This window comes from Taurulus bubalis (assembly GCF_910589615.1).
Source record: "Taurulus bubalis genome assembly, chromosome: 4".
NCBI classification, from domain to species: domain Eukaryota; kingdom Metazoa; phylum Chordata; class Actinopteri; order Perciformes; family Cottidae; genus Taurulus; species Taurulus bubalis.
This window is the reverse complement of record NC_136592.1, coordinates 19,460,677-19,485,119: the sequence shown is the minus strand read 5'-3', so window position 1 is coordinate 19,485,119 and position 24,443 is coordinate 19,460,677. Positions and strand designations below refer to the sequence as shown.

Here is a 24,443-nt window from a genome sequence, read left to right as displayed (position 1 = left end):
CACAGTTGTGGTTGATAGCGATTGTTGGTATCAGTAAATGTTGCATGTTGGTGTCACTGATGTAGTTTGGTGGTTTGGACAGAGACCTCGGCTACATTGAGGTGGTCAAAACACTGGATTCATGACCACCCCAGAGTCATGAGAGGAAAATCAGTCAACAGACTACAAGCAGAAAATAATTGCAGTGTCACCACATTGCTGTGAATAGTAGGGATGGGTATCGTTTGGGTTTTTTCCGATACCGGTGCTAAACCGATACTTTTAAAACGATACCGGTGCCTAAACGGTGCCTGAACCGATACTTTTTTATTGCCAAGGCAATTTTTTTTCTTCAAATTGAACAATATTATTAACTGTTTAAAGTATTCTATAGATATAAATACATACAAAACACGCTTCAAACTACAGCTTCAAACATTTTAACTTCAAACTATAAAAATATATATTTAAAAAAAGAACAGACACGTTCAAAAGCTCGTGCCTGCAGCGATCTGTGTGTGTGCGTGTGTGTGTGCGTGTGTGTGTGTGTGTGTGTGTGTGTCTGTGTCTGTGTGTGTGTGTGTGCGTGTGCGTGTGTGTGTGTGCGTGTGCGCTGGAAGCCCCGCCCCCTCGAGCCCCGCTCTGCATGCAGGCAGACAGATAGCAGAGCAGCGAGTGTGCTCTGATCCGCGCTATTTTAATAATCGTTTTTAGCGTGCGGGCACCTCGCTACCTTTTTAGTATCTATATACCGTGCAACTTTACAGAGTAGTGTAAAAAAAAAGTATTTAAATCGGCTCAGGCACCGGAAGGAAGCACCGAAATCTGCGTTGCTTTTCGGTCCGGTAGGTACCGGACGTGTTGGAACCGGTGCCATATTGGCACCGGTTCTCGGTACCCAACCCTAGTGAATAGCCGTCATGATGGGTGTATATCCTGGGAGTTAAAAGGGATCACTTGCAAAATCCTGGACACCACGCACACTCATTCAGTTGGGGAGGAAGCAAGCGTTGTACAAACTGTGGCAATGTGTGGTAATCTCAAACTCCTTCCTTCATCGAGTATATACTGTTTTGGTGAAACTTTTATTAAACTGTATGGTCATGTTGGAGGCAGTAGTTTGTGGTCCTGATGAACTGTAAAGCATTTTATTGAAAGGTGTTTCTAATGTTTCGTCTACACTCTATATAAATACATTTTCAACAAAACATGACCTTCAATTTTAGTAGACTCCATTAGGGTTTAGCTCAGTGTATAAAGAACGAATGAACTGGCAGCGATATCTTTGTTAATATGTTTTAAATCTAAGATGAAACACATTTTGTGTGTGTCCTTTTTAGGTGTCGAACTCCGTGCCAGCCTACACATGTACTTCATCCTGAATGCTGGTCCAGGAGGTACACCCCACAGCATGTTATTGTGAGGAGCGAACATATTAGGTAGGTTGATCCACAGTTTTCTCAATTTGCATGTCTTAGTATGTAATATATAGCATCCTTGATAAGTCATTAGCAACCTGACTGAATGTTTTGAAATTTCTTGTGTGTGGACTTTTTTTGTTTTGTTTAAACACAAACCCGTAACACTGAATGCTAATGAGTTTCTGTACATTTAAAATGATAATGATCTGAGTTTAAGTCTGACGGTGCTATCACTCACCTTCAAAGATGACCTGACAAATGTTTACTTTAGTTGTGCGACAGAATTGTACTGAGTTTTCAGCTGGACCATGTGGTACTTGATACAAAGTTTTTTATTTGGTTGTTGATATTGTAGATTTAATGTTTTTTTTTACAGAGGAGGCCATAGAAACAACAGGTCAACTCTTGGTTGTGTATGTAATGGTAATGGCTATTAGACTTCTTTGGGGTTTATTCAGTTGTGTCAGCATTCTTACCCAGAGGTGGTTTTATTTTTAGTTCTCACTGTTTTCAGCAGCATTGTCATCAGGTTGGTTCTTAAGCTGTTAATGCAATTTGGAAATGCGACAGTGAAACACAAACTCACTTAGCAAATCAAAACCCATTTCTTTATTATTGTTTCATTACATTTTCTTTGACAGTCGACGCCAGCCCTGCTATGACTTTGTGTGTGATGCCTCTGCAACAGTGTGATCCTGCAAAGTGATCTGAGCAGGATGACACAGAGGTTACTGTTGGTTGTGTATGTCCGAGAGGAGTGGGTTAAGGAGATGGGGAGAGACAGTGATCAGTGGGACGGGCATGCAGCTGGACAACCAGCTGGTGTGCTTTTTTGGATCTCCCTTTCATTGACCACAGAAAAATCTATACGCCTTAAACTAGTCGAGAGTGTTTTCTGCCTTCTTTAGGAAGATGGGAAAAAAGAAATTCCGCTCAATAGAAACAGCATGCACAGTGGTGGTGATGCATCGTAAACAACACAGTTTATATGACTTTTTAAGTCATCTTGACAGAGACACCCTTTGGAAGGTACTTATAATTGCTTCACATGTGTGTGGTTGATTTTACTGCTTGATCCCCTTCTTGTGTCTAATACTTCCTAACATGTAAAATCGGAAAATGTTTTTGGGGATTTTACTCTGCAAAAAAAGCATGAGCCAGAGGAATCTGCCACTCCCATTTGTTTGGGCTGACTCTTAGATCCTGATACATCTTGTCTTTTCTAATCTTTTTTTATTTATTTATTTACTAATTTTGATGTGTGAAATAGCACTATCAATCATGTCCAGCTTTTATCTTTTGCGAAAAATATTTAAAAATAATTAAGGCAGTTAAGTTGTACTTGCATCATTCAGCATGCAAGCGTTCAATAATTTAGACTTTATTTTGTTCACTCTATGGTTCCCACTCGGTTTTTGATGTCAATCAGCATGAGACACCCCTGGTCTTGCCATTATTTACAATTGAGTACAAACCTGCTGCTGTTATTTATTAGAAGCTTTACACACATACGGTTTAATAAAATAATAACAGAGCATAATATTGTACCAGAAAACCTCAATTGAAACACCATAGTGTTCAAATGTTTTTAAATTATTACGTAAACAGTACAACACACATGAAAAAGCACAGTGGCAACAAATATAGAACAGCAACAGAAAAGCTTCATGTTTATTATAGTATTTCCACAATCCCCACTGAAATGTTTTTCGCCAAAATGTGAGCTTTATAAAATCATCACTCTGGTGGTTTGAGCAATCTATCTGTAAACGGTTATCATTTTGCCAGACGGGTGACTTATTCGCTATCCTTAAAAAAAAAAAAATGTTTAACAGCAAGTCACACTATGTTTTCTTCCAGTGACAGTTGTTTCATGTTGCAGCCCTCACACCCTCCCCATAGTTGTACCATGTCTGCAGGTACACCTTTAACTGTCATCATTTTTTTTAAAGAAAAGGTGTAACTTTTTCTAGTGGTGGCTTTGTCATGTTTGAGTTTAACTTTAAAAAAAATACTCCAGTCCAAATTCTCATCAGCCAGTCAGTCAGTGGGTCTGTTTTTATTGTGTACAATTGAACTATGTGCCTTTGTGACCGGGTCTTTCTTGCACTCGGGTCAGGTTGACCCATCCGTGACCCCTAGAAATTTGTTCAGCATAAAAGTGAAAGACCTATATTGTATCGTATTACACAACACAAATGCCCATGGTCTAGTTGCAGAAGTTAAGTTACAGGACATCATTAGACCTGCCACTTTGCTTTGTATTTAGTAGTAACTGTGTCCCTCTCAAATTCCCCTTTTCAGAAATGTGTGTTTCTGTGTTAAATAAGACGCATAGGGTTTGTGTAGCATATCCTTGGTTAAGCCATTTTAACTATCAATTATATTTTCATAGAGAATGTACATTGTTGTGTCACAAGTGGCGACAAGTCTTTAACCAATCCAATTGAAGTGCTGCTTTTAAGATTACAAGCTTAACCAGCCTCTTACAACTTACCGGTCTTACGCCATATCATTTTGATAGCCAAGAGCAGCAGACCCACCAATTGTACTTTCTCTCAATAACTCTGTGGCCTGAACTGGACTTGTAGCTGGACCTCTGTTTTTCCATCTGTCATGAGGACATCTTTGTGGGTGTGGTGTTACAGCTCTGCAGGCCACACACATCTCATCTCCGTTGGCATTTTCATTTTACAAGCAATTTTAGATGACCCACTGACTTGGAAAGTATTTTGATGCAGGCAGGAACAAACAGCAGGGTGGTTATTGGAAGGCCGCCTTAGCTCTGCACCACCCATCTTGCTGGAAATGTCTCATTTGATTAAAATGCTGAGCAAAAGGAAGTAGTCATTTGCTTTAAATCATTACATCAGAGTCTACCAGAACAATGCATCAACAAATGCTAAAAGTATCTCTAAATAACACATTTAGTCAATTCTGTGGCTAAATGTCTGATATTTAGGCAATGTTCTTTAAACTGTGTCACAGACATGTCAGGAATGGAGAGGCTGTACATGTGCTGTTGACTGTCAAAGGCAGTGTCATGACAGCACAACATGTGTGCATAGCAAGTTTATAATGCCTTTACTGTATCCGGTAACTACAGACTTCAAAGTGAGAGAGTTATCTCATTGCTATGTCAATACAGTCTCTATTTATATTTCCTTGTTTTATATTATACAGTTAAATAAACTCTTATCTACTCCATTGGTATCAGTAGCCACCATAATTTGACTGTCCTTTTCACTTGGTAGTATGCTCTGCAATTCTTTGGGCAGAGGGAGATACACGTTTTGGACCTCTGGCTTATCATACAGTAAATTGCAATGAGTGGGTCATGGACGTTCTCTTATGACCTTGACATACATACAGAGGAAGAAATTCCAATGACTCAGGTCTGTTGTGATAACAGCTGCGTGACTCAAAGGGCCCTGAGCTTGAAGATTGAGTCCAAGGTTGAATCACCCTTGCTCATACATTTACTTTGCCCCGCTTGTGGTGTGGTTTAAAGATGGTGAGCAATACACAGCTCCTGGCTAGTTTGCATTAAACATGGAAGAAGACAACATTATATTCAGGGTTCTCGTGTGAGGTTTTCTGGTGATCTTTTCTCTTGTGCAAGAGAGTTTTAAAAAAAAAAGAAAAAGATATTCGGTGTAAGACCAAATATCCCCAAAGTTTAGTGGACTTTCTCTACTCGACACCGAGTGTGAAATCAATAAGCAGGTCATTAAGCAGAGTTGAATCATATACAGGTGTTGCATCAAGTAACTACGCAGATGTCTGTCTCTGAGCTTCTGTTTTTTATACACTGAATGTAATATACACTAATTACAGGATGGGATGGTGAAGGTCATGTTGGTCTGAACCGGTTTCATTCAGGTGCCGATTGGGAGACTAGGTGGGTACTACCTTGGCGGGCACTTCTTTGAAGGGATGCGTTATCTGCAAGGTCACAAATATAGTTACACAGATTCAGTTACTAAGACATAGTACTAAGACATGTTTTTTTTCCAACAGACTCCCAATGCTGTAAACTGCTTCTTTGACTTGCTTATTTCTTGACTGACTGGTAATGTTTCATGATTTACTCTGCTCTTCTTACTGTATAGATCAGGGGTTCTCAAACTTTATGGGACCAGGGACACCTAACCTTACGGGGGTTAAAAACAAACTTAAATCCTTCAGACCTGTTTCATAGTGACAGAAACACATCGGTTTTTGAATCATGTTATTACCACTTTTATATACTTTTAAACAGTGTAATTTTATTCAAATTACATTTGGACTCAACTTGACAAAGCTTTCAGAAAATGTAAGGTAGCAGTACTGGCATAGTAATAATAAATCCAGACGTTCACTGCTGACTTACTTCCAGTAGGTGCTTCAAATTTAAAATAATGAATGTATTGCTGTGTGCCATAATCATATCCAAGTTTCTATTGGCCCAAAGCTAATATGGGTGGGAGAAATGGACATGGTATGCCTGTCTATTGCTGCAAATGGTTCCTATCTGTAGACATATGCACTACCTAAGGATACAGCACAATTGTATCATCTATAGCAGATTATTTCTCCAACCCCCTGACGCACATCACTTTGAGAATCATTGGTTTAAAATAACTTCAGAGACGCAGTACACTTGATACATGCTATTTCCAACTCGTGCAGTTTGTATATCAGAGAGTATTGTTATGATTAAGAGTCTTATTTACTATTTATTTAATGTTTTGTGTGTCCATCCTCGTATCCTTGGTTTTGCTTCCACATCTCTTTCAAACATTTTTGCACTCTATAGAATGCTACTTCTCATTTGTGTATTTTACCCAACATGCATTACAACAGTAGTTATATATTTATAACTACTATAAAATACTGTATATGTCTGGTCATGCTTGTATCATGAGGAGACCGAGACAGTAGCCCTTTAATCTTGCTTCAAATATTTCCCCTAACCGTAGGGCAGGATGCAGTCTTCAAACCACCGACTGCGAGATATGGATCAGCACCACCCGCTGCTGTCGGCAGGTGCAGATGTCGAGACGGGAAGCCTGGCAGCCGGGGTGATGGTTGGAAGTCCCCACACTGGCCACACAGCGGGGAACCGCACCATGTGGTTCATTCAGGACAGCTGTGGGATGGTGTGTGCAGGCATAACCTGGTTCCTGGTGCTGTATGCTAACTTCGTGGTGAACTTTGTCATGCTGCTGCCCAGCAAGAACTTCTGGTACTCGATGCTGAACGGGGCCACCTTCAACTCCCTGGCTGTGCTTGCATTGGCCTCACATGTGCGCACCATGATGACCGACCCGGTAAGGCTGTAAAATAAGAGTGGGTAAGGTTGAGGAGAGGAGGCATATGAAGGAAGGGAGGGTAAGAGGAGGAAAGCAGAGTTTAAAAGTGCAGTAGAGCAAGAGAAAGCGTAGTCGGTAATAAAAAGAGTTTGTGTCTACAAAACAAATTCCACACTACAACTAGAACGGTGAACTGTAGAGTGCACATCTTTGCCAGGTGTGTCTGCAACAGCCACTGTTTTACGCTGTATTGTGTGATTGAATGAATACAACCAGTGCTGTAAAGCGTGGTCAAACAGGCTTCACTCAAACAAAACCCCAAAAGCGGTGTTGTAACATTAAACAATTGGGCCTAGGAACAAAGTCAGGGCCTTAGTGTTCACATTTCACACATCTGAACAACTGTGAATGCTTTTGGATTGATGGCACAGTCATAAGCAAGTAACACTTGCCTGAGTATCAAAACAAACTATTTTTTTGGAGCCTAACAGTGTGCAGACATCCTTTTTGCCCTCTAGTTTTTTTTCTAGTTTTTTTTTTTTTCTTTTTTGTCTCGTTCCTGAGCATCTTTTCTTGTATGTGCACACGCTTGGTCTCTCTTTTACACTCAAAAGTAAGTTCCACAGGTCTTATTCTGCACTTTGTTACTGATACTTTGTGACTATTTGTGAATTCAGCCAATTCATGCTTCAGGGGGTTGTCGGTCAAATACTGTTGTGCTGCTGCTGCAATGTTGACTCTTCTTTATTCAGAGACACTCAATGTCTGATGACAGCTTCACGGTGCTTTCTAGTCCAACCTTAGCAATTACTTCATTTAAAATCCCAAAATAGTAGTGTAGCAGTGTGCAAAACTCTAGAAAATATAAACTATTGTGAAATTGCCGCAAACACAAAGACACACAGATTGACTTCTCTGAGCCATTAAATGGCATAATGCATTTATTCAGACATTTGTAACTAACTTATCTGTCTTCCCCGCTTCTTAGGGTGCGGTTCCTAAGGGTAACGCAACCAAGGAGTACATGGAGAGCTTACAGCTGAAGCCTGGTGAGGTCATCTACAAGTGCCCAAAGTGCTGCAGCATCAAGCCTGAGAGGGCACACCACTGCAGGTCAGTCTAATTGTTTTGGCCAATTTATCACCAAATTAGATTGTGACATGCTCCTTTACCCCACCTTGTAGCATCCTAATTGTGCTTTTGAAAACATCTGTATATGCACATATTGTGTAAGCAGTAGAGTTGACATTGACAGAGTCAGTGAGTCGTGCATCAACATCTTCTCTTTCCTGGCTGCAGTATTTGTAAAAGATGTATCCGGAAGATGGATCACCACTGTCCTTGGGTCAATAACTGTGTGGGAGAAAAGAATCAGAGATTCTTTGTACTTTTCACTGTAAGTATACAGAAGTACTCATGGTATAGTATGTTGCATTTTGGTATGGGTAGGAAATACACAGTTTATGGATACAGTAATTACTTTGAATTACATAATGTCCATTATACTAAATAGTTTTACATTCGTCACACATATTTTACATTAGCATGTTTTTAATTTTAGAATGTGAAATAAACTAGCCTACAATAACACTGGTCTGCAAACCAACCTTGTTGGAAAAGAGTGGATTTATAGCCTCTCTTGTTTGCCTTCTCTGTCACCTTTCCTCACTATCTCCCTCCTTACCCCTTTCCTCTTTCTGCAGATGTACATATCTTTGATTTCTGCCCATGCCCTGGGCCTCAGTGGGATGCACTTCTTCACCTGTATTAAAGTGCAGTGGAACGGTAAGGCCTCTCTCTGTGTGTTGCAGAGTCAACTATGACATGTATTTGAGTCAAAAAGACAAACAGAGAATGTCAGAGAGATGAGTCAGAAGTACAACTATTTATACAAGAGATTGAGACTGCTTGGACATGTGAAGAGAGACAGACATAGCTGAGTGGAAAAAGCAAAGATATTGTTATCATGTTAGAGAGAACAGCTGCTCCTCACTGCACAAATCATTGGAGTTGTTCAGCACAATCATCACAAAGCTGCCATTGATCTCGTCCTGCTCCCTTGTGGGCCTCTGTAGGATTAAACCAGAAAATAAAGATATAATTTTATTCTTTGTACACTAGCTTATACTGCCTACTACAATATGATGTTTTTTTGGGTGTAGATTTAGTTTTACAGCTTGTTAGAATCAGGTAATCGTTTTGGCAGGATATATTGGACTTCCTGTGTGCACATCTAGTCGTGTATTGATATATACATTGGTAATTTAGTCTATTTAATTTGCAAAATAAAAAAAAACTTTCTTCCTCTCCTTCTGTGTCTAGAGTGCAGTGACTTCTCTCCAGGAGTGTCTGTGCTGCTGCTGATCTTCCTCTGTCTTGAAGCCTTCCTCTTCCTCACTTTCACAGCTGTAATGTTTGGTACGCAGATCCACTCCATCTGCAATGACGAGACGGTCAGTATCCACTTCACCCCACAAGCTTTGTTCCTCTCAATAAGTTGTGTGTGTGTGTAGCAGCACAGAACACCTATGAGAACTATGACAAGGGAACCTTAGTCTTGATAAATGTGTTTGGCTCTTCAAGTATATATATATATCATGTGTTATTAGTTATTATTTAATTCCTTGATTTCCCAGATGAGGAAAGAACGTAGCAATATGATACCCTAAGGTTTTTTCTCCAGTTTGTCCCAATGCTTATGTAATTGTGTATCTAGCAGGCTAATGAGCCAAAGTAAGTTAATGGGGAATCTTTTATTTACAGAGGGGTTTGAATGTCTTGCAGGAGATTGAACGTCTTAAAAATGAGAAGCCCACATGGGAGCGTCGCATGAGATGGGATGGAATGAGAGCTGTATTTGGGGGTTCGCCCTCCCTGCTGTGGTGCAATCCCTTCACAGGCCTGCGTCTGCGGCGCCTGTTGCTGTTGACCTATGGTCGGCGAGACGGGTCAGAGTTCTCTGTCTGAGAGCGGTGCGCAGTGCTGCAGCTTACCAACACTTAACCATCTCTAAAACAAGATTTCTCGTACATCCTCCTCGGACGGCGCAAGGTTGGACTTCTGCTCACTGAGGCTGTGCTTCAAGTGTGGGTGACAGGGGGGACAGGCTGCTCCAGTGAGAACTCAGTCAACCACCACTGAAAGTTTGTATTCTCACATGCTGATGTAGACCCAAGTCCTTAGGTCTGCACAAGTATTCTGACCAACTGGAATATTGTTTCTAACATGAGCAGGTGTTTTGGTTTGTTTGTGTGTTTTTAGGTAAAGCATGCAGTATGTAACTCAAGTGAGTCTTCTATTCCTTGTGAGACATCCAAGGTGCTGTTTGACCTCAAATCATGCACCCTATAAGTTCACAACTCCAGCAGATGTTTTCTTTGCTGTGCACATAAGATGCAAGACTAGTGTTTCAATCAGCAACATATCTTTCATAATCACCTGACCAGACGAGTGGATATAAATGGGGGAAATGCTTGAAACTTGTTCAGTTGGACCCAAACAAAGGAATCACAGTCAAGGATGTACACTACTTATGTGGCACTTGAAGAACACCTGGATATGCAGCACAGTTCTGCCTTGATTTGCATGTATAACAGCTCAATCAGTCCGCATCTCAGCCAGGAAATGAGGCTTTCATTATCTTCAAATGAATGAACAGGCTACTGTGAACACAAGCCTCATTCTTATTCAAGTGGACTGAGTAGTGTTTCTTATGTTCATCCTCTTTGTCATGATTTCCTTCTTTTGACTGGAATTATTGATTATTTAGCTTACTCAGGCCAGGAGAAATAAATTGTCCTTTTTTTAAATAACTGCTGAAGCTTCTTTCCTTTTCATCCCAGTGAAATCTCCTTAATAGTTGACCATACTGTATCACTGGAGATGAAAACTGTTATACTGAATCTTCATTTAGATTTTTTTTTAAATCACAGTTTTGTATAAGTTGTACATATGTGTCCATAACGTTGCCATTCTACCACTCCTACATGCTGCTCCACGTCTCATTCTCTACAAATGATCAGTGACCCCCCCCCAGACCACTGATATGCCTCCCTGCGGTTTCATAAAGAAGGGATTCAGGTTGAACAACTTTAGCTGAAAAAGACAATGTTATTGAGTTTGACGAGTTTTACTCATGTTTTTCTCTTGATGGAAAAATGAAGGCTTCTTCTGTGTATGCTAGGAATCCATATACAATAACTCTCGCAAAAGACATCATAGCATTTAAACTAGACGGAGCCAAGTTTCAGACGTGGTGGCTTTGCATGCACAACCTCCTTTGGCTCCTTTTGAGCTCACTCTGGTCTATAGAGCCGAGCGCCATTGTGCAGTCAGCCTGTAGAATTAAGAAGGGGCTGCTTTGCTGAAAGAGGCAGAGGTGCCAGGCTCATTATACAAGCTTTAATACTGAACAAAGTCTCGAGGAGCACAGCAGATGCTTGCGAGGCCTTTCCTACTTCCCTTCATAAATGTCAGGCCTGTAACATCTATGGCAGGACAGTAGCAGATACTTTCCCAGTGTTATTCAACATGTATCCATGCCTATAAAACCCTTCAGTCAAGTGAATTGATTTTGAAAGATGTTGTCATTATTGCCATATTTATGTTTTTATTCTGCAACAACTTGTCTCCTATTTTTACTCGGCATAATTAATGGGACGGTTTGCACTTAATGAATGTTACTTCAAGATTCAAAGTAAATTTCTGCCTGATTGGCTGGTACTTTCAAAAGTATTGTCAAATCCAGATTCTCAAAGTCTAATCTCTATGGTGCGTCAAATGATATACTGCTATTTGTTCTCATCTGTGGTTGCCAGAGAAGGAACTCTACTGTTTACACTAAATGATGATATCTGATGCTCTATGGCTTTAATGTTTTAAGAAACATGCTGTCCTTTAGAATGTAAAACGTATCTTTTTGGGGACTAAGGGACACAGCACTGAATGCTAAACAATATCAGGGGTTTTTATTAATACTGGCCTCTCATTTCTCATTTTATTCTGCAGAACTGCATCCCCTCAGCATCAGTTTTCAGATTAAATGTTGGGAGAATATCACTTTCTTATTCATGTCATACATTCTCTGTATTCAGCATGGTTCATTCAGCAAGTCCTATATCATAACATGCTCAATACACTATTGTTTAATTAACGAGGTGCAAAATGACAGGGAGAACAGTTCAGCCAAACACGCATCATATCCGTAGAACTCATATGGAAGACCGACTGAGTGAGACTTCTCAGAAAGCAATAGAAAAAGTCATGCGGTTTAGTCTTGCCGATGCAAAAATATGTTGCTCATCAAGCAACGGCTATTATTAGATATAGGCGCAGGTATTGGTGCAAAATGACATCCCGAGCCAATGAGAGGACCATATAGTCTAATAAACACAAGAAGTTACTTTAGGCGAAAATGTTAATGTCTGAAGTGGGACTCAAAGAAACATTGGCAAGACTAAGACACTGTTATTGGTATTTGTAGGACATAGCAGACATAGCCAGTGCTATTTATGGATTGACAAATGTTTGTGTGATGACTGTGTATGAATATTGGATGTTGATTGGTTTAATTTGGGTAAACTTGGTTGATGTATAAAAGTATTCCACAATAGGATGGTCCTGTTTCATGACCTAACTCGGATGCTGTAATCATGATGTCTTAAATTGGGATTCTGTCACAGGGTATGTTTTACATTCATGCTCAGCAATAGAATCAATAAATGATGATTTTTAAAGGGTTTTACCGATAATTGTATTTTCTCCACCTTATGCTGTGTGACATTTAAAATACAATCAAAATGGGGAGGCGATTGGTTGACTGTGCAAAATTGTGTAAACAGATACAACACTGTTCTGTCGAAAGTTTTTCTTCTCATACTAGTTTGCAGTTAAAGGGGATTTGCACAGAAAATGTTGAACATTTTGTTGTAGTAATGATTCTTAACAGGATGGATGTTTAAACAGAATTACCATTAATATTGTTATGAACAGTTGAGAAATATTTTGTTTCCTACTCTCCTGAGATAATTTTTCCTCAAGAACAAAAGTCTTTCAGCTTTATAAACAAAGTGTAAAGCTTACCATTAACAATATATAAATTGAATGTTTTATTCTAGTTTTTTTTATGTCATAATTGTATGTCTTATATCCTTAATGTCATTCTTTTGCATAATAAACTTGATTAAATTAAAGCTATGAATAATGATTGATTATCCATCGCACATAATTACTTTCCTCTACTCTTGGGTTTTGCTTCCGGATAACCGATATACCATGTTGGAGAAGTCACCTCCGTTAGGCTGGGCATCCTCGGCAGGGATGTTAGTTATACTTTACTTGAAATTGAGATACAAGATGTAGTATACCGTAACTAAAATTGTCGAACTGGGGAAAGGTATTGCTGCAGCATCAAAGGAAAAAAAAAGATCCACTAAAAAATAAGTGAAATATTGTATGACCCCAGGGTGATGCAGCTCCTCTTCTAAGCAAATCAGTAACCACATACATCATTATTTTAATTATACAGTTATTGCCAAGTGTTCTTCAAATGTCAGCCCACTGATGAAATGCAGCCCTGTGCCCCACACAGAAAAGGTCACAGCACTTGACTATATAAACAAAGTAACATTTAAAATGAAAACAGGATTTGTGAATGGGGTTATTACGACAATATGAAGGCGTGTATAGTTGGCAGTAGTACATAAATTCAAAAACGTACTAAAACTAAAAACTTGCCAAATATGGGAAATTCTCGTAAATTATTTTAATTAGGGTCATCGCAAATGGAAAATGCACAGCCAAAACCTGAAAGACAGGTCCTTCTGTCCAGTGGGTGGCAGTATAATAAAGGCAATAGGTCACCGTTGGTTGTATTCCCTGCATCAGAACTCGTAGGAAGCACGCTTTTCCAAAACCTTGAACAGGTCTCGTCTCATTCCGTTGGATTGTGAGATCCGAATTAATCTTGATTTTAGTTTTGACATTAACAACGAAATCATGCGAGTATAGTCATATTCAACGCATTTTAACAAATAAGCAACGCTTGTTGTGGCGCCATAGCACACAAGGCGAAGCGCTGCCTGACAAAACATATTCAGGGCATAAATCCCCCGTTCTACCTCGTAGCCCTAATGTGCCCCGCCTTCGTCGAGAAATCATTAAGGTTGGCGCCCTCCAGCTTCCGTTGTTGGTGTAAATATGGCGGCAAAGGAGACTGTATTCAGCTACAAAGCTGAAGTTGAAGCTTCTGTCAACCGCTGGATAGTTGACTACTATTCTTATCTGGCGTTGGATTTGTTTAAAAACGAGAAATACGCAGAGTTCTGTGCCGTCAGAGATGTACTTCACAGTAAGTAACAAGCCGCCTCACTGTTGGCTCGCTTCCTACCCGACAAGGAGTTTGTTTAGCTCGCTTAACTTATTGTATTCGACCACCAACACTGTCGTTACCGTGACTGTTTTATTTACTGCGTCCTTAAAGGTTTTGTCAGCCAGGTTTGAGCCGTCCTCGCTCGTCACCGACAGCATTCTACCATTGAAGTATCCGCGTGACGCACATGCATGTTACTGTGTCGTCCACTGCGGGACGTAGTTGAGCTAACTGTGGTGGTTATCTGTGGTGACATGAGTACTTCGCGTACTCATAAACAAACTGTAGGCTTTTTCGGAAGTGTTTTCAAACGGGTAGAAAAACAAATACTTGGTCTACGAATGTTATTCCTGTACTAATTCGCCTTTACGAGAATACATATGTGAATGTATGTTTTTGGGGACTGGCAAGCTAATTCCTGGTCTTGCTCTAGGTATCGTGGTCCGTCCTTTGGAGTCCTCTGATGTTCTGCAAATAAAGATGAGAGTATTGCAGTTTCTCTCCCGGATCAATGACGGTGAACATCTTGGTGAGATCAACATTAATGCATTCACTGACACTAATCTGTATTGCTTGGTTTTTCCTTTAGTACCATATGTGTTTCTGTGGCCATGCCTCATACTCTTTGACAGTTCAAAATAAAACAGTAGGGATATTCTTGACCCATTTTGAGTTATTTCACACAAAGTACAAGAAAAATGGGAGATATCAATTTTGAACAACTCAACAGCACTGTATTGTTAAACAGAACAATGTCAGAAAAGCAAAGTAGCCGACCCCCCTCCACCTTGAAGCACTGTGCTGACCAGCTGTTTCCGGTGTTCACAAACATCTTCAACACCTCTCTGGAGACTTGCCACGTCCCAGCCTGCTTCAAGGCCTCCACCATAACCCCTGTCCCCAAAGAACCAAGAATCACAGGACAAAATGACTACAGGCCCATTGCCCTGACCTCTGTGGTCATGAAGTCTTTTGAGCGCCTTATCCTGTACCACCTCAAAACCCTCACTGACCCACCCCTGGACCCCCTGCAGTTCGCCTACAGAGCAAACCGGTCTGTAGATGACAACATGTCAACATGGCCCTCCACTTCATCCTCCAGCATTTAGACTCATCAGGAACCTACGCCAGGATCCTGTTTGTAGACTTATGCTCTGCCTTCAACACCATTGTCCCATCTCTGCTGCAGGACAAGCTCTCTCAGCTGCAAGTGGATCACAGACTTCCTGTCTGATAGGAAGCAGCAGGTGAAGCTGAGAAAACACGTCTCAGCCTCATGGACCATCAGCACCGGTTGCCCCTAAGGTTGCGTTCTTTCCCCTCTGGTCTTTTCCCTGTACACCAACAGCTGCATCACCAGTCACCAGTCCGTCATGCTCCTGAAGATGACACCACCCTCATTGGACTCCTCTCTGGTTGGGATGAGTCCGCCGCCTACAGGTGGGAGATTAACCATCTGGTGACCTGGCGCAGTCATCACAACTTTGAGCTCAATGCTCTAAAGACAGTGGAGATGGTTGTGGATTTCTGGAAGAATGCAGCTCCGTCCCCATCACTCGAGCTGTAGAGCCCTTCTGCTTCCTGGGCTCCATCACCAAGAAGGCCCATCAGAGGATGTTCTTCCTGAGTCAGCTGAAGAAGTTCAACCTGCCAAAGACCATGATGATGCACTTCTACTCTGCCATCATTGAATCCATCCTCTGCTTTTCCATCAGCATCTGGTACGCTGCAGCCACTGCAAAGGACAAGGAAGACCTGTGTCATTTCACTGGGTTTATTGTTTTTATTTTATTCTATGTTTTATTGTTATGCACCTTTCACTGAGTCATATTCCTTGTATGTGCAACGCACTTGACTCTGGGATGATTCTGGGATTTCAAACTAAATGTTTGGCCACTTGATTCACCACCTTTTTTATTGAATCATCTCATATTAAAAGATGTGTAATGATCAAACGTATCCTTGCATCCTAACTGTTAAACCAATTTCAATGCTTTCCCTGAAATCAGTTGTTCAGTATTCATTCAAATCTACTAGCATATTGTGGCCCAAACACCACAGTGAATATTGCTTTGTCTTTTCCAACAGACATATCATTTGAGCCTCATGAGTCACTTACTCCTTTGGAATCAGCCTTAATGGTCCTGGAAAATATAAACCAGGAATACAGTATGTCAATGCCACAGCAGGATTTCAAGAGAGTATGCACTTCATTAAAAGAGATGGTAAGTGGATATATATATATATATATATATATATATATATATATATATATATATATATATATATATATATATATCATTTTTTTTTTTTTTTACAAATGCTTATTCAATCAAAATATGCAGCTTAAATGTGTTTGGCGTGTGTGTCATGCCTCCTGGCTGCCATAAAGGAACGAACTTGACTTGTTTAAAGAAACTTTAAGTTTCATCATATTTGGTATAACACACATTTCCTTTCTTCTGTCCATAGATGGTGGCGATGTTCATTAAGAACAATCAATTTGACAAAGCAAACGAGGTCCTGAAAAAACACTTTTCCAAATCAATGGTTGGCAAGGTGAGTTAATCAACTAACTTAAGCAGTATGTTTACTCAATAACTCCATACTTTCATCGAGTAAAATCTGCATTTAACTCTTTTGGTTACTGCATTCATATGGTCATTATTCGCACAATGAATGCATTGTTATTGAAAAGCTGCAGTGTCCAATGGAAACAAAACGGTTGCGTATTGAATAGTGAACAAAGAGTGACAAAATTACAATTAATTAAATGGAATGATTAATAACTAAAACATAACTTTGAAATGAGCAACAATATTTATTCTGTATTCTATTATATTTCAACTACTCTGTACTATGTACATAATAGGAACATTTATTCTTGTTCAGCTTTGTTTACGTTGTTTTTGTCTTTATGTCTGTGACAACTAGAACAAAATAACCGGAGCACAATTCCTGGTGTATGTAATCAAACCTGGCTAATAAAATGGATTCTGATAAGTGAAACAAATGACTTTGCAATCAAAATGCATATTTCTTCTATTTACCTTGTGATCATGCTGAACGACTACACTCGGTTAATCACTTGAGAACCGGGAGTCGCAGGGCCGGCTGGCCTTCCTGTGTGTAGTCTGCTTTCCTTCTTGCCTCACCTCATTATAAGCCATATACGATACCATATAAGAGGAGAGCAGCCTCCTCGTCAAAACTCTTGAGCCATTTTCGCTCACTGTCTCCTTTCAAGTACCCTTCAAAACTGATTGTGGTTGATGGATCCCGGAACCTCCACATCTTCCTTGTTTTTGAGTTTTTCAGCTCAATCTCCCTTCTGTAGTCACCCCCCCCCCCCCCCCCCCCCCCCCACACACACACACACACACACACACACACACACCCATAGGCAGCCCCTCTCCCTCAGTTGTATCTTGCAAAGTAAATTGACAATTCATATGAAGGAATATAGATGCTGGGTCAGCCTCATCAATATCACAAAAAGACATCAAAGGATATCCAGGTTGTTAGATTTTGTTTCATGTCCCAGTGAAATAACTGAACTTGATTAGGTAATGTTACACATCTCCACAGAAAGTATCACATGGTATATTTTTCTTCCGGCTAGTCTTTACCAGCCTGTAAAAACAACAACCGATCTTCCCTCGGACAATGTTTGCATATTCCAGTGTGGAAACTTGCACGTATAGAAATATAATGTGTTAAAGCAGAAGAAGCAACAGCTTTTCCTCTTTGAAACGGAATACTCAGTCATGGAACGCAGCAATCTACATACAACACTTGACAGCTTGTTTGTTTCGGTTAGTGTGTGTGTGTGTGTGTGATGGTGTGACCGAAATGTAAAATAAAATCAGGCTTATCTTGAGATGCACAGTATTATTAGTCAGGAGGAATCAGAAAAGTTTACTGCTTTTAATTTTCATCACATTAAAATGTTTTTATATAGTGTACAATGTCGGGCCATAATTTGCCTTATTACATTGAAATATGTTCAATTTGACTTGTATTGACACATTTTTTGTAGGTTTAATGTGTGTGACTTTACGTAATGTCTGTGTTCTCTGTAGAACCATATATTCATGGGTCTCATCAAGAGGAAGAGTAACCGGCATGAAGTCCTCGAGCAAATCCACTTCCAACGGTTCAAGGAAGAGATGTTGGCCTTTTGCCAGAGTCTCTTCCCGTTCAGTGTTCCCTTTCTCCACAAGGTATGGTGCTATGTTTTAGGGACAAGAAATAAACTCATTGCATTGAAACATTTATTTTTCTAGCATTCTTTATGTTGATATTTCCACTGAATGATGGAATTGGGATTGAATATTAAAAACTTAAGTTTGAGATTTTAATAGCCCTTCAAATCTTCAAAGATCCTTCAAAGTCAAGACATCAAAATAGTTTTAGAAGCATATTAAATTGTTAATCAATCAATCCTCTGACTTTAGAAACATGTTCACAAGTCCAATAAGAAAGCCTGACTTCTAATGACCTACACATTTGTTCAGCCAATCCACAGATGATTATTGATTTGTTGATGTTGGTAAATATCTTATACCGGTTTTGGTTTGTGTAACAGGCTGCAGCCCAGCTTTTTGAAAAAAGACTTGAGAAGCAAGACGTCAATGCTGCTGGACCTGATGAGCAAGACAAAGCTGTCCCCTCCTCTAGTCAACAAATAACCATTGAGTTTGTACCATGGTAGGCTCTCCCTCTCGGTTCACTTCAAACAAGCTCATTACTTTCATAATACTTCCTGTTAAGTCATGTAACATCATATGATCCACTCCCTCCCCCTCTCATCATTGGATGGCATAATAGCAGTGGAAAAACGGACATGTTATAGTTGGAAAATGTGACACTAAGATATCCATTGTGTTGCCTGTCGCCAGATCTTGTCCCCACCACGTCTCTGCTGTGCCAGATGATGAAAAATAGATCATCGGACTGACAGCAAATCTGAATTTATTTTTCTACCTTCTCGTACCCCATTCAACTTTTTCTTGTTTCTGTTTTATCTGCCAGTAAACCTACAACAATCCAGAGGACCAGGCTGGAGTTGGCCTACAAGGCTATGGCTGCAGGTTCAGGTGGGAGAACATTTGCTCAGCTGAAGGAAGAAGTGGAGGAAGAGGAGCAGGCAAGAAAAGAAGACATTTCACGCTGCCACTCACCTGCTCCCAGACATGGGAGCATGGACTTGGAACAGGATGGGCTATTTCAGAGAGACTCAGGAAGCCCCATGGAGGCTTCCCCAGCAGACCAACCACCACAAGCGGATGCTCCACAAACGGATGCTCCTCAAACAGAGTCAGGTTTGCTCTCAAAGATACCCTCGGTGCAGAGTAACAAGCACCTGAACACTGTGGCACGACTGGTGGTCGAGCCGGACAGCCAGGGGAGCTCGCAGTGCACAGCAGCTTTACAGGAACAGGAGACTGACGTCAGAACAGAAGAGCCCCCACAGTCACTGGCTGTACCCAATAAAAAAGACTCTCAGAGCCTTGGAGACGATAACGAGGTTCCCATCCCTGTGCGGAACATCTCCAGACGAGCCAAAAAAAATTGCAGCAGGTAAATATTTTAAGAAACATACTTTTGGGCTGTTTTTTAGAAGTCACTTTTTACAATGTGATCACAGAATACCACAGTCGGGTGATTTGGTCTGTGGTCTTTAATTGTACACATTTTAATGATTGGTAAATTAAGCTACAAATTAATAAAAGTTGCGCAAGTGTGTTTTCACTGTCAAAAGCTTCTCCATCGCCATCTCCATCACAAACTACTTGCATTCAAACTACTATCACCTCAGGGATGGAGGCCTGTCTGGGCATGCGACAAGACAGAGTTTTTCAAGTATGCGGGGTGTAACGGCTAGGGATGGGTATCGTTTGGGTTTTTTCCGATACCGGTGCTAAACCGATACTTTTAAAACGATACCGGTGCCTGAACCGATACATTTTTATTGCCATGGCAATTCCTTTTCTTAAAATTGAACAATATATTAACTGTTTAAAGTATACTTTACATATAAATAAATACATACAACACACTTGTCTTCAAACTACAGCTTCAAACCTTTTAATTTCAAACTATAAACAATATACATTTAAAAAAAAAAAACAGACACAAGCATCAGGTGGCCTGATGGGACCGTGTGCAACAGAACTCAGACACTGTTGGATTCTACAAACTGCTGCTTTACTGGACTACACGTCATCATTAATATCAACTTGAGAGATTTCTTCCAGCAAGCCGAGGACGGACGTTCAAAAGCTCGTGCTCGTGTCTGCAGCGATCTCTGTGCGCGCGCTGTGAGTGTTGTGTGAGCGCTGGAAGCCCCGCCCCCTCGAGCCCGCTCTGCATGCAGGCGGACAACAGAGAGCGGAGGAGTGTGCTCTGATCTGCGCTATTTTAATAGTATCGATACATCAAAATCCTATCGTTTTTAACAATACGTTACAGAGTAGTGTAAAAAAAAAAAATGTATTTAAATCGGCTTAGGCACCGGAAGAAAGCACCGAAATCTGCGTTGCTTTTCGGTCCGGTAGGTACCGGACGTGTTGGAACCGGTTCTCGGTACCCAACCCTAGTATTAAGTCATCAGTATCCTCAAAAAATTCCAAGTACAAATGGTAAAAAAAAAGTAAAGCAGGTTCTGATGATACACAGTGCATCTCCATGGACGGAAATATTTGTTACACCTGCCGTCGTAGCTTCTTGTTCTATTGCTCAGTTGTGCGCGGCACTAAATCGGCTTGTTTTGTCATGCAGAGCCTCAACTAGTTTGGCAGAGTCTACATCAGACAGTGAGGAAGATCCACTGGAGTCACTGGCTCCCTGCAAAACCCCAGTGCGGAAACCTCGCAAACGGGCCAGCAATCTTCTCAGCGAGCAAGTCCAAATACAACTCTGATGTTATGTCAAAATGTTGGTTCATGATTCAATGACTGTCAACATTTGATAAACATTATGTATTCATGCAGGGTTCCAGAAGCCGTCTGTATCACAGATTCCTCCTTGGACAGCTCACCCGAACTGTTTCCTTTTAAGCCTTTCCCAAAAACCAGCTCTACTCCCAACAAGGACTCTGCTCAAGACCAAGGTCCTTCCCACTCAAAATGGTTAGTATACATTGAACGAGCGGCTCAAGCACAACATGTAACTAAGTATTTTTAACTTTCACCAGAAGATAATTCGGCATGCATTTTGGTGCCTTAAATCCTAGGGTTGCCACTCATCTATTTTACATAGTCAATTCATCTAAACTACATATTTTCCTCCAAAAAAATCTAATTTTTCATTTCGTCTTTTGACAACTCTATAGTCAATGTCATTGTGTAATGCAGCACAAAGACAGTTATTTGTTTTTCACAGCTGTTTATCAGTTAGCCCCATGACTCAGTGCCCGAAAGTAATTTCTGCTCTTGTTCACAGGAAACAGATGTTTAATACCGCAAAGGAGAGTAAGGACACATGGAGCGACGAGGAGTCCAATTTCATCCCAAGAAAGAATAACAGTAATATTTCTGTTATCTGCTTCTATATCTGCTTTTTTTTATAGTTGTGAACAATCTTGTTCATGTGGTAAGATATTGTTGTTTTTCCCAAAGGATTGGAGAATGAGAGCACCATTTCAAATTCAGGCCACAGGAAGAGGGTAAGCATAACAGATGTGTAACACTCGGAAGTCAAAAAATAACAACAAATGTGCTGTGGTGCATCTATGTTCTGCCTACATATACAAGATAATACAATCATTCAGTCAATGTATATTTGTATAACTTTGATTTTTGTATTCAAAATTGATTTGCTGTGTTCCTGCAGCTTTAAGATTTGATTGTTCCAGCAGTTGATGAAAGCACCACACAAACAATAATTTGGTCAGTTGCATTAATAAGCAACTTGAACAAGACAAAGATGAATAACCTCATGTTCCTGTTGTATTGCAGATGTGGAGTTTGAGTGAGACAAAGAAGTTGCAAGAAGGGGTCAAAAAATTTGGCGAGGGAAATTGGACAAGGATCAAGTCCTACTACTCCTTCAACGACCGAACAAATGTCAACCTTAAGGACCGATGGAGAACCATGAAGAAGTTAAACATGATTTGAGTAGTTCAAGTGGCCAATTGTGAAGTTTCCATCTCCGCATTATCCTCTTGTTCATCTCAGTCTTTTCCTCCTATTTTCAGCATTCATCATGTTTCAAGATCTTGTACAATTTAAGTTCATGACATTCTAGTTCAATATGTTCAGGGTTTAATTTGTAACATTAGCAATCTTTTATTTAAAATAAAAAATAACCGATAATGTGTCTTATATGCATTTTCACTGCAGCTTTATATCAGTAGCAAGTTTGCCAAGACAAATAAATACAAAGATATTATGGATTTATTTTAAAAGATGACATTTACAAAAGAAAATCACAGAAAAAGCCCTCTACTTAATTGAGTCTGAGGCTCTGACTAAGGAATCCTGTAGATGGCAGATTAGCGGTATCCCAAGGAGAGCTAGTTTGTTTCAGCCCAGCATTGGAATTATGGGACTTGTAACATCTGCTACAAAGACACTGAGATCCAACAAACCCCTTCCGATAAAAGAAAACGGCTGTTCTGGGTGAGAATTTTAGTGAATGTTGCAGAGTATGAAATGGGTTGAGAAAAGGAGAATTTTACAATCCAGCTGTTGGTGCATCTTTATGTTAATGTGTCTTCACTCCTAATGAACTCTCCTACGTCGGCCTGGTGGAACACAACAATGGACAAGGGGTCCACTTGCCGACACTCCAGGGTAGACTTGGCTGCCACTCCAAAACCCTGAGAAATAAGACACATGACTGGTTTACAAATCCCCTCTGAACAAGGACAAATCATTGCATTGTTGTGCAGCATATGCTCTTATGCGAGCAATGTTCCCATGTGTATTTTCAGCTTGAGTGGCCCCAGGGCCTTCAAAGTTGACCCATATTGGACAACCACCCCATCTAAAGACAGATCTTCACAAATAAATGTTTTTAAATCACCAGGAAACAAAGTTACAAGGTGATCCTCAAATATAAATATGCAATTGATTATTTTTTTGACCTCATCTTAAATTTGCAAAAAGGGCATGAACCACATTGTAACACTCATATAGGTTAACAAGAAAGTAAATTACCTGACAGAATGCCCCATGAGCAATACAAGACAATTTTTCCAAAACTTACCAGTGGCACATCAGTCATGGAGTAGACAACAACTCCCTGGTACTGCATCGTGTGCTCAGTGATTCTCCCAAGCCCAGATTTCAGCACATGGTTCCCATAGAGGAAAGACTGCTCTGCTCCAGGTTTCACCCAAACCTTGAACTAAAAGACACACCAGAAAGCTTAACTGAAAGGTACTCTTATTCGCATGAGATCAAATTAATTATACTAAAAAGAGTAGAATAGGATACATTGTATGCACATACAGCCATATCCCAGTAAATGCTTAACTGACACCAAACTGAAGTAGGGCTGTGAATGTTCAATATTAGTTCATCAAACCAAAAATACAACTAATATTGCAATTCAGGGATGCCAACATAGGAGCAAAGACCACGTATCACACAGAGAGCACAAATGTAGGGTTAACTTATGATATTGTTAAATACCATAGAAGCAAAACAATCTTCATATTAACCATTAGAGTGGCCTCCCGTCTGTCGATTTTAATCAGTGTCACTGCTCTTGCTATAAACTCTTCAGAGACTTCATTTGACATCAATGCAAAAATGAGGCTCATTGGCAGCGAGAGGATGCAAATGATGGCAGCAAAGACACATGGAGCACCCATACCAACCTTTGCATAGGGCGCCAAGAAATCCAGAGCTGTGATGTGCAGACGAAATTTAATGGTCTTTGTGAACTTTCCAAAACATGTTCCCACCGACACGAGCTTGTCGCGGGAAATGTGTGTGGCCAATTTCAGGATTTTCTCACTGTGAACAGACAACGAGGAGATATGAATTTTTGAATGATTGAGAAGCATTACTTCCTAGTTACACCACATTGTATCCTGGATTACCTCATGTAGTACACGCGGTCGTTGTGCAGTCTGAAACAGTAAGAACCATCAGGTCGGTCTACGAGTAGTGTTATGTTTTCACCGATACTGTTGTGGGAGAAAAGACAAGGCTCACTCACACACGCAGGCTAACAAGCATGCTACCATATTTCTCTATGATTTAAGTCTTAATAGGCAAACACAATATCCCTCGAGTCCACTTACTATTTTGAAAGCTTCTCAAACATAGTTTTCGTCTCTTCGTCGGTTAGTGGCCTCATCCTGAATATTTAAACAACTATTACCAGCGAATAGTTAAATCTCCGATGAGAAACGTGAAAACGTGG

At 40.4% G+C, this 24,443-nt stretch overlaps 3 protein-coding genes across 3 annotated transcripts; 2 read left to right on the top strand and 1 right to left on the bottom strand.

Annotated features, from left to right (window-relative positions):
• Positions 1–6,367: 6,367 nt before the first annotated feature.
• zdhhc7 (zDHHC palmitoyltransferase 7) lies at positions 6,368–9,661 on the top strand (the record flags this gene model as incomplete). Its single annotated transcript, XM_079216542.1, has 6 exons — positions 6,368–6,712; positions 7,683–7,807; positions 7,994–8,090; positions 8,398–8,479; positions 9,017–9,147; positions 9,479–9,661. The coding sequence occupies 6 exons, from the start codon at positions 6,368–6,370 to the stop codon at positions 9,659–9,661; spliced, it is 963 nt and encodes a 320-aa protein (XP_079072668.1).
• A 4,230-nt stretch (positions 9,662–13,891) lies between these two features.
• terfa (telomeric repeat binding factor a) lies at positions 13,892–22,198 on the top strand (the record flags this gene model as incomplete). Its single annotated transcript, XM_079216780.1, has 12 exons — positions 13,892–14,042; positions 14,497–14,592; positions 16,152–16,288; positions 16,536–16,622; positions 18,146–18,286; positions 18,652–18,773; positions 19,098–19,646; positions 20,847–20,973; positions 21,015–21,196; positions 21,510–21,592; positions 21,686–21,732; positions 22,025–22,198. 12 exons carry the CDS (start codon positions 13,892–13,894, stop codon positions 22,181–22,183), a joined length of 1,881 nt encoding a protein of 626 aa, XP_079072906.1. The 3' UTR covers positions 22,184–22,198.
• Positions 22,199–22,749: 551 nt separating this feature from the next.
• Positions 22,750–24,421, bottom strand: nip7 (NIP7 nucleolar pre-rRNA processing protein). Its single transcript, XM_079216488.1, has 5 exons — positions 24,322–24,421; positions 24,118–24,204; positions 23,893–24,031; positions 23,277–23,417; positions 22,750–22,887 (listed from the first exon to the last, which is right to left on the bottom strand). The coding sequence occupies exons 1-5, from the start codon at positions 24,375–24,377 to the stop codon at positions 22,768–22,770; spliced, it is 543 nt and encodes a 180-aa protein (XP_079072614.1). The 5' UTR covers positions 24,378–24,421; the 3' UTR covers positions 22,750–22,767.
• Positions 24,422–24,443: the final 22 nt, after the last annotated feature.